At 33.6% G+C, this 16,119-nt stretch overlaps 1 protein-coding gene across 1 annotated transcript; it reads right to left on the bottom strand.

Annotated features, from left to right (window-relative positions):
* Positions 1–5,116: 5,116 nt before the first annotated feature.
* LOC106767836 lies at positions 5,117–6,178 on the bottom strand. Its single transcript, XM_014652789.2, has one exon. It carries the CDS (start codon positions 6,100–6,102, stop codon positions 5,449–5,451), a length of 654 nt encoding a protein of 217 aa, XP_014508275.2. The 5' UTR covers positions 6,103–6,178; the 3' UTR covers positions 5,117–5,448.
* Between the last annotated feature and the right edge of the window lie 9,941 nt (positions 6,179–16,119).

Genomic DNA, 16,119 nt, shown 5'->3' with positions numbered 1-16,119 from the left:
CATTGCAATATTGATATGAAACTTCATCGTAGAGAGACTCAATTACCGTAAGTGAGCCAACTAATACAAAATTCACCANNACTATCAAAATTGCATTTAAATCTAATAGTACCTAACTATAATACTAAGTGCACTAAGGGGAGTCACCAGAACTGCCAGAGCATAGATATAAGCCACAAAATTTGCAATTTCCCCAATAATCACTGCAAGCAAATAGTTCAAGTTCCAACTAAATTTCTTTTCAAAACAGAAGATAACCTAAGTACAACCTCAGAGAAAGAACTAAAGTTGCCACACTTACTCGTTACCATGCCAGCCCACCAAAGCGGCTCTAGCAGATAAGTATAACCACCTACTCCTGTAATTTTCAAAAATGAAAACATAAAAACCTGGATCACAAGCCAACAAACATGCATGGATCTGATCTAAAACAGCATATACTACATAATGTCAATGCTTGATTACACAATGAAGAAAATCAGAAAACAATAACTTGTTAAACAGAGCTGAACGATTTCACAATGAAGAAATAGAATTTACCTGCACGAGTACCGCGTGCAGCAAAACGCTTAAGACCCTTCTTCTTCAAGATTAAGCTTGAACCGATGAATGCACTGGAACTCATCGCCAGTATTAACCCCTTGCAAATGTATTCAATATTTCTTCTTCCAAACCGGTCACAATATGCTAACTCGACATCTTTCTTTATCTCATCAAGCACCCATAGAGGAAGCGGTATCCTACACAAGGGGACAAACTTCCAGAGTATGAGGCTCATGACTAGGAAACAATTCCTACCTACAAAAATAGTAATAATAATTCAAAATAAACCAAATCAACTCTACTTAGACCAACACAAAACCAAGGTCAAATGTCAATACAGTATTGAATTAAAAAAATTACACAACCAGTCGTAAACCCTAGGTTTGTTCTTCTCAACCAAGCCCCACCAAATCTCGACCACGACACCTTCGACGCCGACCTTAGCGAGCGCCTTGAGCGAGAACATTATCGCCTTGGCCTCAAGACTCGGCCGCCCTCCTGGCTGACAGAATTCATCGGTAGCGTGACGAATACCGGCGAGCCGCTGCGACAGCGTTGTGGTGAGAAGTCGTGGTGCAGCTCGTAGGAGACTTCGCCGCTGTTGTCCGGCGAGATGAACCCTCCGGCACCAGGGGACTTGGAGGAGTTGAAGCAGGAGGAGACGACGAGGCCGCGGCAGAAGGTGACGCGACAAGGGAAGCGAGTGAGGCGAGTGAAATCGGAGCGAGTGGAGATGAAGGAAGGTGAGAAACTAGCAGTGGATTGAACTAGATAGTCTGAAATTGGGGAAACGAGGGAAGGGGAGACGAGGGAATTCTGAAATTGGGGAATTTGGGGAAAAGAAACCCAAATTTCTAATTCATAACCCATAGCTGAAATTACCAAAGGCCTACATGCCTTCGGTATATTACCTCACCAACACTTTACCGAAGGTCTAAAGACCACCGGTAAATACCCTTCGGTAAAACTGCTTTTTCCTGTAGTGTAATGAGAAAATAATGATTGATCAATCATTAAGCACACTCAAAATTCATTCACTACTCAGTTATTCAAAACAGAATTTAGACAATATTCCTATTTTCCTCTGTCAGATTTTAACAAGTTTTAACAAACTCATCTTCAGAAGGGACTGGTCAGTGCGTTGGTGAAAGGTTTTGGATGACTCATGTAAGCAAACACTGTTAATAATAATTGCTTTAAACTTTAAAATTATTCTACCATCATTTACTAACATTGTGCATAATGTTAAACATCAAGATTTTTCAAGTAGACTTTCACATGCCAAATCCGAGCATGGGTCATGTCTTACTACATCACTAGAGAATAGTCATGATGATGACATGCAAAGGAAATAATGTTGGGTTGATGTCGGTGGTGGAAAGAAAAAAGGACGATTCTACGGGGCATGATAATTTGTTGCAAATTACACAGTAGGAAGAGGTACTCTAAAGGATCAATTATCTTCTTCCACCAGTGCTGACGACACCTTTTTCCAACTCACGTAGTGACTAGAAATATGTGACCAAGAATACGAGAGTTTACTAGTTTCAAAAAAATTGATCATGAGATTGCTTCTTGAGTCTTCACAACTTTAATCCATCGTTCCTCTAACCCAACTACGACCCTCTCCATCACCCTTTGTTTTATACCACCCCACATCAGTCCAACCCATATTAGGCCAATCCATATCAGTCTAGCCCACAATAGTCCACCCACCTTCGTAGTAGTAGGATGATGAAGAATAAGACCATTCCGATGATGACTATATAGATTATTAGTTATTTTTTGATGAACATACTACTTCTACAACTATGATGATGTTTATATAATTCTCATGTTTTACAAACGTATAATTTCTTTGTCTATATAGATGAACATGTTTGATTGAAAATGCAAGATTTTAAACTTGAACACCTTATACTCTGTAATTGGATATCTGATTAGATCATTGTGGGATGCATATAATTTATCACAACTTTGATTGTGTTATTGTGGTTTGAATATTGTTTTGTGCAGGTCTGATTCTGTGAATCTGGGATAACTAACCAATACAAATTGCACTTGAATTTGCCATGTCTTTACCAATGAACTTACTAACGACTTATTCATTCGATAATTACCGACGGTCTATTCCTTTGGTAATTACCAATGGATCTATCATTCGTTAATTATCAAAGGATTAAGCCATCGGTAATTATTGAAAAAAGAGGTTGATAATTATCGAAGATTGTTATCTATCGATAATGGTTACCGACAATGTAATTATCAACAGATTATTGATCGTCGATAATATGTCATAAATAGTGTATTATCGACGAAAATTGGTTGTTTCTAACGAATCTTATCTGTCAGTAAAACAAGGTTTTTTTTGTAGTGTGGCTAAAAATTGATCCTTACATCGTCCTATTGACAAATCAAAACTCTAAAAGTTCATATACTAGATTCTATACAATTCATATCAAATTATAAAACTAAAAAGTCTTGAATGACCTAAAAACCAACCCCAAACATCAGGTTAACCCCAAATTAGACCTAAGACTAGTGAAAACTTTCACCTTCCACTACTTCAAGGCTAAACAACAAGCATTCATCGTAATCATCTCCCAATATCAAATATCACACATATAGGTCAAGTCCAAAACAATTACACCACAACAAAATCTCTACAAGTTAAATCTTTTTAATCAAACTATAACATACCAATTCAGATTATCAAAGTATTAACATAATAGAAAAGATGTATTTAGCTCCCTTACTGGTTAAATAGCCAAATGATCCTAAAAAGAACCTAAAATCGGTTCCTCGGCTCATAGAACTCTATATGTACCTACAAACCATGAAATCTTGATCAGGATACAGGGTTGGAACCACTGATCAGTAGAGAACCTGGAGAAAAGCTTATATGACACACATAGTGAAAAACTACTCACATGCATTGTAAAACATGAAAACCAGAGAAAAAAAGTAGAAACAAACTTACTCTTTTGCAAGAACTGTTCGGCTAGACTAGAAGATCTTGCCATATTGATCACTTTTGCACCCTCTGATCTTCACACATGTGATCCAGCAGGTAGAACACCTAGAGAGAAGGAAGAGCTTTAGAGGAAATTGTTTTTAAAGAGATGATGTAACTTGAAATAATAACACTCGTCTTATAAAACTTCTATTTATACTTTTAAACTTTTAACATTAAAATATTTGAATCTCATTAATTAAACCACATTACCAATTATAAAGAGACGATCTTATTGATTTTTATATATATATATATATATATATATATATGTAATAATTAATAAGACGAAAAATGGACCATCAAATATTTCAATACATTGAATTTGTAATTCATAAATCAGATACCTTATTTAATTAGTCTTAAGTAAAAAATTAAACTGAATTTTTCAGCTTTTTTTTTGGACAAATATTTATTATTAGGATTTTGTCGATGGAAGAGTTGAATCTACCCATCTTTTCTACCGTTCTTTTCAAATCTACATAACAAATTTTATAACTTTTAAATATTAACGAGAGAATTAAACTGACAACATTTCTATATCCTCTCAGCTCATTTAATTAGTAATAGTTTGGATGTAGCATGATTTGATCCAAACTATAAATTAACCCTCCAACTTCTTGAATTGAAGGTTTATTTTATTTTTTCCTCTCCGGGAAACTGCTTTAAATTGATGAGGATTCATTATTTAAAAAATAATTTTTTCTGTAAAAGTGTAATTACTTTAATCTAAATTTCAAAACATTAAGTGATAATATTCACTTTTTTACAAGTAAAGTATCAATAGTAAATAGTTATAAACAATGAGGTTTAGAGACTAAAACAACGCAAAGACCTAATTTAAGAAAAAAATATTTCTTGAAATGCCTAAATTAATAGCATTTAACACTTTCATTTGAGAATCAAATAACGTATTTATAAAATAGGGCATAACATTACGTTATCGTACAATTTAAAGTTTTTTTTTTTTTTTTTTCAATTTCATATATCCTGTGTTGTATGTTGCAATTGTCTATTCTGCCAATGTCCTTTATTAGAAAATTAAAACACATGTCTTATATATATTGTACCTTCAGCCATTTTGGTCCACATATTTTTACGAGTGATCCATGTACAATTTCCCACTTGCCATGAAAAAAATGAGGGCTTCCTAGAGTAAAGTATAGAAATGACTTTTATTGTTATTTTTAAAACAATAAGCAAATAAATTGGCTGAACTCTGTCCTTTTGAAAAAAAAAAAACAAAAATAGCATACATTCTCATAAATATATTTATATTTTTATTATTAATTGAACTTTACGAAAATAACGAAAGGAAAAGTTGGATATATAGATTCAATAGTGTTTTTTTTTTCCAATGGTACTTTCACATTAATTTTTTTAGAGTAATTTGACATTATCTTTTACTATCTTTAATTATTTCTTTTTCTTTAAAACTACAAAAATTAACTTTTGTTAAGAATATTTTATTTTTATAAAAATTATTAAATGATGTAAATTATTTTTTTTTCTCTTTTAGAGCAATGGTGCTGAAAATTTGGTTGCCATAACAAAATCATAACAAAAGATTTATTTTAAAATCTCTAAAAAATGAAAAAAAAACAGAAAAGGAGTCATATTTCATTAACCTAACAAAATCAAGATAAGATAAAATTGCCATATAAAGACTTTAAAAGATAATCATTACTAGCTAATTACATTGTGTAATATAAGCCTACTTGGTTTTTCTACAGATCCACATTAATAGTATAATAAAGAACGTGGCCTAAGCCTCCCATGATTTTAATTTACAAAAAGAAGGCATCTAAACATGAAAGCAAAAACAAGAAAAACTTGTGTTCCAAGCTTTAAAATTTGTTCCTTGGATTTCATCTTAAAAGCATCTAAAGAAACTAGAGAAAGAGTTGGGACTGCAAGAGTTCATAGTAGTTAGCAGTTTCATCTTCAAACTGGAACAATCCATCACAAATAGAAGAAAGCATGTCTCCAGCGTTGAAGCCAGGATCTTCTTCCCCAAGATCGAGAAACCCATCAGACCCTTTGTTTGGAATCCCGAGCTCATCATCAGAAGCCTGAAGAAGGTGTCTCATGACCATTTCTTTGTCATGTTCCTCCACGATGCCGCTAGAACATTGAGTGGTGGAGGATGAAGAGTCCTCCATATTGTTGGCGGTGGTTGTTTGTTGGCTGAAAAGGGTGTCGGAATCAGAGGAAAAGTTTGTGATTTCTTGTTGGAGGGCAGTGATGAGAGGAGAGAGGTCTTGTGTGGAGTCATCTTCGTCTGATTCAAGGAGGGAGAGTATGTGATTATATGGTTTGTGCCTCTTTGAGGACTCAAGTAAGTCATCATGATCTACTGCAAATTCATTCTCCTGTGGTTCTTCTCTTGGCCTCTTTGGTGCCACACTTTCCTCCATTGAAGAAGATGAATAAGAAAATGAAGGGAAGAAGGAAGTGGAGTGATGAGAGAGAAGGGTGAGGAAAGGCTTATATAGAGTTGAGGGGAGAGAGAAAGTTGTTGTCAAGTAATGGAAAAAAGAAAGCATATGATCGGAAAACTTTCTAAAGTGTGTTTCTTGGAGTAGGGTAAGAGCAGGAGAAAAACGATTACGGTAATTTCCTTGCACTTGCAATACATTTAAACTACTCAAACAAAAATACAAAAACAAAATCATTAACCTTTCAACTTGTCTTGGACATTGTTGCATGGTGGGGTCGGGTGTTATACTTAGAATGAGAGATGTTGATATTTTTGTTCACATATTTTTTCTAAGTACTTTTATATATTCAATTCTATTAAAAAATATCAAATTTTATGAGTCTTTTTCTTTAAACATATTTACTAATAGTTTTCTCTTTTACTTAATTACTTTAATCAATAATAAAATCTATATAAAAGCATTTTAAAAATATATTACTATTTTTTTTATTTTATAAAAGTGATTATTTATTTTTTCTCCTTTCTTAATTATTCATCATAGCTATTTTTTTTGACATATAAAGAATGAAAAATTAAATAAATATTGTCTCAATCAAAGACGACGAAAGGACTTTTCAAATTTAAGAAAATAAAAGATTTAAAGTCATTGGAAGCACTAGCTCAAGAGTTTACTTCAAAGAAGAAAAGTTTATTGGTATAAAATTGTAACACGTTTTCGTATTGGGTGTAAAGTTGATATACTGATTTCAGATACTACAAAATATTGTTTATAATATCTAATTGTTAGATAGGGTAGACTGTATTATTTCCTTAAAATATATGTACCCGTTACCACGTTGTCAGAGGAGTTAAGAATGATTTTTTAAAAGTAGAAGTCCATTTCAATAGTTTCTATATATAAAGGAAATTTTTCACTAGTGAGATATTTTACCATAAGAAATTTTGGGTTTGTAAATGACAACTTTATATTTTGGAAATCAAATTGGATACCTTACCTATTTTTTTTTTACAATAATAGCTTAGATATTTTCCTCTCCACACATGTGGGACATCACCATTAAGAGAAATAAAAGGAAAAAATTAATCAAATCCACTATATTAACTATTTGGTAAGCGTACTAAATCATGTAAGTAATAACCGTTAAAATTGAATATCATTTTCTAATGGACTCATACAATACCAAATAATCGTACAATTAGTAACCAATCTAGACTAAAAAATATTTCTATAATGTTAAATTATTTTTTCAGAAAATAAAATGATACATAAATGATAAAGATGAACTTTGAAAATCCAAAACACTTAGATGATGGAAAACATATGAAATGATATGGAATGTTATTGTTGGGGTTAGATTTCACTTACTTCACTCTCATGCATTTAAAACACTCAACTCTTCTCCATTAGTATACTAATGTAAACCCACAAGTCTACTCAAACCATAATCCCTTAGTAGAGTGAGTTTAGGTTTCCTTATTAAGAGTTAATCTCTTGAACCCTTCAAAAAACTCGCGTCATGAACTAGAGTTTAAACAACAAATGGGTCAAACTCCATTCTTATATGCAAGCTCCATTAGGTATCTTGTTCTAAGTCTAGGTTTCAAAAGATATTTTCCAATATGCCTAATGAACCAAGTATCAAGTTATGAATGACCAACTCAAAGCAAGCATTAAGTAAAAAAACAAGAATGCTAGCATTTAATGGAAGAGGCATATGTATATTTCAAATCATTTGCAAAATACACAAGAGTTTAGTGCTTACATCTACCCCAACAAAGTGGGTTTAGCTCTTCATTGTCATGGAGAGCCCAAGCTACAAAATGAGAAATGGAAGAAAAAAGAGATACAAAGAGGAATAAAAGATTGTTCTTGTTACCAATAAGGAGTATTGGTAAATCTTGAAGAAAATTGTTTTGATGATGCTGCAAGAAGTTTTACTTGAAGAGGATATTAGAATTATTTAAAAGCAATTTGTAGAAATTAAATGTAGTAGGAAAGTCTTAAAAACTTTGTAATACTTGTATTTTTACTGAAATAATCGATTATGGAAAAGAAATAATCGATTATCACAAGTCCTTCAGGAATAATCGATTATCATTTCATATAATCAATTATTACATTTTGAAAACCTGTAACGGACTTGAATAATCGATTATCACTTACAATAATCGATTATTTGTGTCAATTGGAACCTGACTTTTCATATTCAGAGCACATGGCTATATATTTAGGTTCTGAGAAATTCAAAAAGAACATTGCTGAACAGAGAGAGTTTTTGGAGAATACTGTTTGTCAGAGGAAGTTCTCAAAAGCTATTGTTTAGGTTCCCTTGCTTGGTCTCGTGAATAGGAGAAGCTCGCGTTTCGTGTGTCGATAGTCGGGGCGGTTCTCTTCGAGTTAGCAAGGTGCTCTGCCTGGTCTTGTGAAAAGGAGAAGCTCACGTATCATGTGTCGATTGTCGGAGCAGTTCTCTTCGAGTTGGCAGAGTGTTCATCTTCCGGATCGTTCGTCGAAGGAAGGTTTATTTTATCAGTTTTATTCTCTATATTTGTAATATGTGAAACTCATTTTTAGTGAAACTGTTAATCACTTTTTATAGTGATTAACGACTGGACGTAGATTCTTCTGAATCGAACCAATATAAAAATTACTTGTGTGATTTTTCTATTCCCTACACTCTTTACATTTTTACGCATATCAACTGTTCGATAAATTGTCTCTTAGAAAATTTATACTTTAAACTGACCATTTTAATAAAAAGTGACCGAACAAGCTTTTTATTCCACTGCGTTACACTCTATCTGGTACCGATACCAATAATGGGTATCAGAGCTTGCTTTGATAGTTTTTCAAAAATTGCGAAAATGGCCGGTCAGCATACTCAAAATCTTATATATGCCGAGGGTGCTTCTATTAACAGACCACCACATTTTACTGGTGATAACTATGCGTTCTGGAAAGTCAGAATGGAAATTTTTATGGGGTCTGTTGACAGAGGCATCTGGGAAGCTGTACAAAATGGTCCTTTTATTCCTACGAGCACTGTTGATGGTGTAGATGTAGAAAAAACATATTTTAATTGGACTGCTGAAGAAAATAGACGAGCTCAGTTTGATATTAAAGCTCGTAATATTATTTCATCTGCTGTTGTACTTGATGAATTCTATAGAATTTCAGTGTGTAAGACAACACAGGAAATGTGGGAAGTCCTTAGAGTCACACATGAAGGAACATAGGACGTGAAACGCGCAAGGAAGAACACTCTCATTCAGGAGTATGAGATGTTCAAAATGCAACCTGGAGAAACAATTTCTGATGTTCAAAAGCGTTTCACTCACATAGTGAACCACTTGACAGGTTTAGGTAAGACCTTTGATACTGATGAATTGAATGTAAAAATTTTGAAATCATTGGACAAGTCTTGGCAACCAAAGGTGACTGCCATCTCAGAGTCACAAAATCTCTCTCAAATGACGATGCCAATTCTGTTTGGAAAGCTTCGTGAGCACGAGCTTGAGTTGAAGAGATTAATTGCTGAAGAAGATCAAGGAAAAAGGAAGACTCTAGCCTTCAAGTCCGAGATCTCTAAAGGCAAAAGTTCAAAAAGGATTGAAGATGATGATTCTGATTATGAGGAGAACATGAGCCTCATGATAAAGAAATTTGCCAAGTTTATGAAGGCAAAAGGCAAGGATAAATTCCGTAAAGAAAGAAGAGAAAATCAATCACCTTCAAGTGTTAAATGTTATGGATGTGGAGAAAGAGGACACATGAAAACTAAATGTCCAAAGAACAAGAAAAGTGAAGAAAAGAAAGAAAGAAAATTTCATAAGAAAAAGAAAGCTTACATAGCATGAGAAGACAATGCATCCAGTTCAACAAGCTCAAGTGATTCAGATGAAGAGGCAAATATTTGTCTAATGGCTGACTCAGAAGATACTGAAAGCCAAGTAAGTGATTCTAGCTTTGAATCTAGTGAGTTAGACTTACAAAAGGCCTTTTTTGAACTAATGAATGAATCTGAAAAACTTGATGTTGCACATAAGAAGCTTAAGAAAGAGCACAATGATTTAAAATTAAAATATGACAAATTGCTTGATGATGAAGTTGTTTTAAGAAATAAAGTTAGTACTTTAGAAACAAAATTGTCTGATGCAAATGATAGTGTTGAACCTACTGAATGTTTGTCTTGTAAGAGTCATATGTTTGATATTGACATACTTGAAAACCTACTTGCAAAGGCAACTAAGACAAATTTGCATGTGAAAACTAACTTTAAAATAAGCAATATTAGAAATAGGAACTTGCATCAAAATAAAAAGTCTAAGACTAGAAGAACTCGTAGAGGTTGGGTTGAAAAAGGGACTTTTGTTAAAAATAAAGTAAATGATGTTTGTTGTTTTTACTGTATGAAGCATGGACACACATCAAACAAATGCAACATTAAACATTTTGGTGTTCCAAATGGTAAATATGCATGGGTTAAAGTTGTGAAATGATATATACTTGCATGAACTAACCCCAAGGACCCATAATGAGATTGGGGACCTAAAATTCTTGGTAATTTGTTTTGTAGGAATCTACTAAGTCAAAGAAGTCATTGTGGTACCTTGACAGTGGTTGCTCAAGACACATGACTGGTGACAAGAAAAAGCAAGGATTTGTAACATATGGGGATAACAACAAAGGTAGAATCATGGGTACTGGAGACATTGGGGGAGGAAACACATTGACTAAAAGAGATGTCTTATATGTTGAAGGCCTCAAGCACAACCTCCTAAGCATAAGTCAATTATGTGACAAAGGTCTCAAGGTAAAATTTGAAAGTGATAAATGCATTGTTTATTTTAAAGATTCTACTGATTTTGCTTTGCAAGGCGTTAGGCATAACAACATATATTTGATTGATATTGAAAATGCATCTAGTCATAGTATAACATGCTTAGTAGCTAAAGACGAAAATCCTTGGCTATAGCATAAAAGAGCTGCACATATTCATATGCAACATTTGAATAAATTGATTTCAAAAGATCTTGTAATTGGTTTGCCTAAACTGAAATTTGAAAAAGACAAATTATGTACTGCATGTCAAAAATGTAAACAAACCAAATCTTCATTTTCATCCAAAAGCATGACTTCTACGTCAAAACCTTTAGAACTATTGCATATGGACTTATTTGGTCCGTCTATAATTAAAAGTTTTGGTGGAAATTACTATGCTCTTGTAATTGTCGATGATTATTCTAGGCTACTTTGACCTTCGTTTTAACTTTAAGTGAAGCTTTCAAAGCTTTTAAATCTTTTGCTAAACGTATTCAAAAAGAGAAAGATTTGAAAATCAAAACATTGAGAAGAGATCACGGTGGTGAATTTGAAAATGAATCTTTTGAAAAATTTTGTGAAGAATATGGCATTGCACATAACTTTTCAGCTCCTAGAACTCCTCAACAAAATGGTGTTGTTGAAAGGAAAAATAGATCATTAGAAGAATTAGCTAGAACGCTTATGAATGAATCTAATGTGCCAAAATATTTTTGGACTAATGCAGTTAGTACTGCTTGTTATGTGTTGAATAGGATGCTTATTAGGCCAATTTTGAAATTAACTCCTTATGAACTGTTAAATGGTAGAAAACCAAATGTATCTCATTTGAAAATATTTGCATGCAAATTCTTTATATTGAATAATGGAAAAGATAATCTTGGTAAATTTGATGCAAAATCTGATGAAGCAATTTTCCTAGGATATTCTTTGACTAGTAAAGCATATAAAGTATTTAATAGAAGAACTTTGATAATTGAAGAATCAATGCATGTTGTCTTTGATGAGATTGTGGACCTTGAGGTAAACCCTCTTGAGTCAAATAAACCTATTGCAGGTGATGAGGATTATTTGAGGGAAGCTCTTGAAGAGATGTATCTAAATGAGAAATATCCTCCGGAACTTCAAGAAACACCTCAATATGTTGATCCTAAAAGCTATCAACAACCAAGAGGACTTTCTTTGGACAACATCATTGGAGATATTTCAAAAGGGGTAACTACTAGACATAATCTTAATAATTTTTGTCTAACTGTAGCTTTTGTATCTCAGATAGAACCCAAGAACATAAAGGAAGCTCTTCAACATGATAAGTGGTGCGTTACTATGCAAGAAGAGCTAAACCAATTTGAAAGGAATGAAGTCTGGGAACTTATTCCAAAACAAGATGATTATCAAGTCATAGGAACAAAATGGGTATTTAGGAACAAGCTTGATGAGGTTGGAAACATCACAAAGAACAAAGCAAGGTTAGTTGCAAAGGTCTACTACCAATAGGAAGGTATAGAATATGATGAAACATATGCACCAATGGCCAGGTTAGAAGCAATTAAATTGTTACTTGCATATGCATCTATGATGAAATTTAAACTGTATCAAATGAATGTGAAAAGTACGTTTTTAAATGGTTTTATAAAAGAAGAGGTGTACGTTAGCCAACCTCCTGGTTTTGAGGATTTCAAATATCCTGATCATGTTTTTAAGTTGAAAAAGGCCCTATATGGTCTTAAACAAGCACCTAGGTCTTGGTATGAAAGACTTACTATCTTCCTAATTGATAATGATTTTTCTAGAGGTAAGGTTGATTCAACCTTATTTATAAAGAAAGTAGGAAAACATATGTTGATTGTGCAAGTTTATGTAGATGATATTATATTTGGGTCAACTAATGACTCTTTGTGTGAAGAATTTGCAAAAATAATGCAAGGTGAGTTTGAGATGTCTATGATAGGTGAGCTGAATTTCTTTTTAGGTCTACAAATAAAGCAAATGAATGAAGGTACTTTTATCTCCCAAACAAAATATTGTAGGGAAATTCTTAAGAAATTTGGTATGGATACTTGCAAAGAAGCTAGTACACCTATGACAACCTCTTGCTATTTAGATAAGGATGAATCTGGAAAAGAAGTAAATGAAACTATGTTTAGAGGTATGATAGGATCTTTGTTGTACCTAACTGCTAGTGTACCAGATATCATGCAAAGTGTATGTGTATGTGCTAGGTATCAAGCCAATCCTAAAGAATCTCATTTGACTGCTGTCAAGAGAATATTAAAATACCTCAAAGGAACTACTTCTTTTGGACTTTGGTATCCTTCTGATGCTTCACCTAGTTTAATAGGTTACTTTGATGCAGATTATGGTGGGTGTAAAATTGATAGGAAGAGTACTAGTGGAACTTGTCATTTTCTGGGCTGTTCTTTGGTGTCTTGGCATTCAAAGAAACAAGTGTGTGTAGCTTTGTCTACCACTGAAGCTGAATATATTGCTGCTGGCAATTGTTGTGCCCAAATTTTGTGGATAAAACAACAACTGGAAGACTTTGATATCTTCCTTGATAATATTCCTTTAAAATGTGATAATAGTAGTGCTATAAATCTGACTAAGAACCCCATAATGCATTCAAGAACTAAGCACATTGAGATTAGACACCATTTCTTAAGAGACCATATTCAAAAATTTCACATTTTCGTAAAATTAACGCTTCATAATCGATTATCACAAGGCAATAATCAATTATTCAAACTCAAAACTCAAATCTGGGAAATTTTGAACAGATAATCGATTATCATCAGGCATAATCGATTATCTTGCAATTTCTGGGCAGTGATTCTTGAGCAGATAATCGATTATCTCGAGCCATAATCGATCATCACGGTGACAGTTTCAAAAATAGAGTCGTTGAAGAGTCCCATAACGGCTATAAACGGCCATAAACAACTAGTTTTTCCATTTTTCTTATAAATAGCCCCCTATAATCAATTATTAGTCACTCTTTTGCACCCAAAAACTGCTGAAATCAAATCTAGAACTAAAATCCTCTCTATTTCTCTTCACTCTCTCAAAGTCTCACTCCCTTAAACTTCCTCCATGGCTGATTCACAAAGACATCGCTGCAGAGCTACTGGAGCATCTTCTTCCTCTTAATCACGTCCTGCAACCATCGATGGATGGATTTTGGATCCAAAAAAACATGCGGATTTTGTGAATTCATCTCAAGAAAGGAGAATCATGGCGGTAAAGTTTATTCGTCTTGATTTTTATCGCTTTTATGGATTTCAATTTCCAGATCTCTTTGCTGGTCAAGGTCTCACACATTTGGTGGAGCAAAAAGGTTGTATTTATCCTGATCTCATAAGAGTTTTCTACTTCAACTTGAGATATCGTGATGGGATCATATCCACTAAAGTAAAGGGAGTCCGCATAATTTTGGATGATGATGTGTGGACAAATGTCGCCCAACTTACCATCTGGGATGATGCTGTGAAGGTTCATCTTGGAATTTCAGACTTCAACCGACTGATGGTCTTTCAATCCTTCTTACGCCATCCTGAACAGCAGACCAACCGAAGGGTGTTTCTTGTTGGTGGCTTCAAAGTTGAAGAGAGGATGATTCACTACTTAATCGTATGGCATCTGTGTCCTAGAGCAACCAACTATGCTCAATGCTCTGAGCAGGATCTGCTTCTTTTGTATGGGATCCTAAATCACATACATACTGATTGGTCTGCTCTCATTTCTAACACAATGGTAAAAGCTAAGAAGTTTCATTCTTATCATTTTCCTTATGCCCTTCCCATTTCTAGAATTTTAGAATATAAAGGAGTGAATGTTGAAGGAGAACATGTTCAAACAATTCAAGCCATTGGATCTGAGATTGGTGACACCACTTTTAGGCAAATGAGATTTGTCACTCGGGGAAATGTCATTATTCATAAAGATGGTGCTCATTCAGATGATGATGAGGAAGATGACATGGATACACACATGGCTGACCCAGTAAGTGTTGTTGCCCCTTCTAATGCTGGACCATCCAAAATACCCTCCTCCTTAACAACAGCAAGATATTCCCCTCTCCTGCAGTCTTTGACAACTTTGAACAATCCTCAAAGTTTGCTTGAATGCAACACGTCCTCTTCCTGTAATCACAACAGGGCAGCCACAATCTTTAGAAGATTGAGAGAAGAATTTGATCACGTATCTGAAGCACCTCATTGTGCAATATTGATCAATTTGTAATTCAACACACACACTTGGTCTTCAAGGAACCACCAAAGAATGACCACCATCGTCTTTTTAATGCATTCTTGGAGCGTTAACACGTTTTAAAAATTTGAAAAGAATCACTGAAATCGTTAAATTCACAAAAGTCATTGTAGAAATCAAACAAGCATCTATTTATAGTTTTTCATGAAACAGACGCTCCTCAAGTCGACTACACTACTAACAGAGTTGATTAACCACAAACAGTTAAAACAATTATAACAGTTTAGTACTAGTCAGACCAATTAAATTGATTGCACATATAATTCAGTTGACTAATAATTAATGCTTGGTTAAAGAAACAAAATATAGTCGTTATACTTCACAAGCATCAACATAAATTCAAAACATAACTAACTAAGTTGAGTAGCTTGCGCAAACAATCAACTTTGTCACTTCAATGTAGTTTTGAAAATCTTTCTTTGCAAAAATACTCATAACACTGTTTGAGAAAATCTGTGCAAAGTCACGAGTTTCAATCGACTTGCTTCATAATGAAGTCGACTTAAAACTTGCAGTTTTTCCACACAATATAAGTTCAACCAAAGTGCATGTGGTTTTCTTTTCTAAATCATATGTTATGCAATCATAGATGATATCTATGTAGAATGTAGTGAATATGCACACATAGACAGAATTAAACAAACATGTTCTCAAGAAATCATTCACATTAAAGTAATGAACATGTAACACATATGAACATGTTACAACACATGTTGTTATTGATAATGTGTTGTCATCATAAAAAACCAGAAGCTATCTAAGATTGTAAGGTTTAGCTAAACCAGTGCTTTCCTTATCAACAATCTCCCCCTTTTTTGATGATGCACAACCATGATTAATATCAACCATGTTTGTACAACATATTAGTCAAATCGTATCAGATTTAAACAAATATATCCATTAATTTGTATCAAACTGTATCAAAGCATATTTGTAAAAACATATCTTATTAACAAATCTTATTTCAATCTTTATCAGAACGATCATACTTATCACTTCATGTCAGTTAAATCAGATTGAATAAGCAATGTACCA

The sequence above is a fragment of the Vigna radiata genome, chromosome 7 (assembly GCF_000741045.1).
Source record: "Vigna radiata var. radiata cultivar VC1973A chromosome 7, Vradiata_ver6, whole genome shotgun sequence".
NCBI classification, from domain to species: Eukaryota; Viridiplantae; Streptophyta; class Magnoliopsida; order Fabales; family Fabaceae; genus Vigna; species Vigna radiata.
Note: the sequence above shows the minus strand (reverse complement) of the source record. Positions and strands in the feature narration are given on the sequence as shown.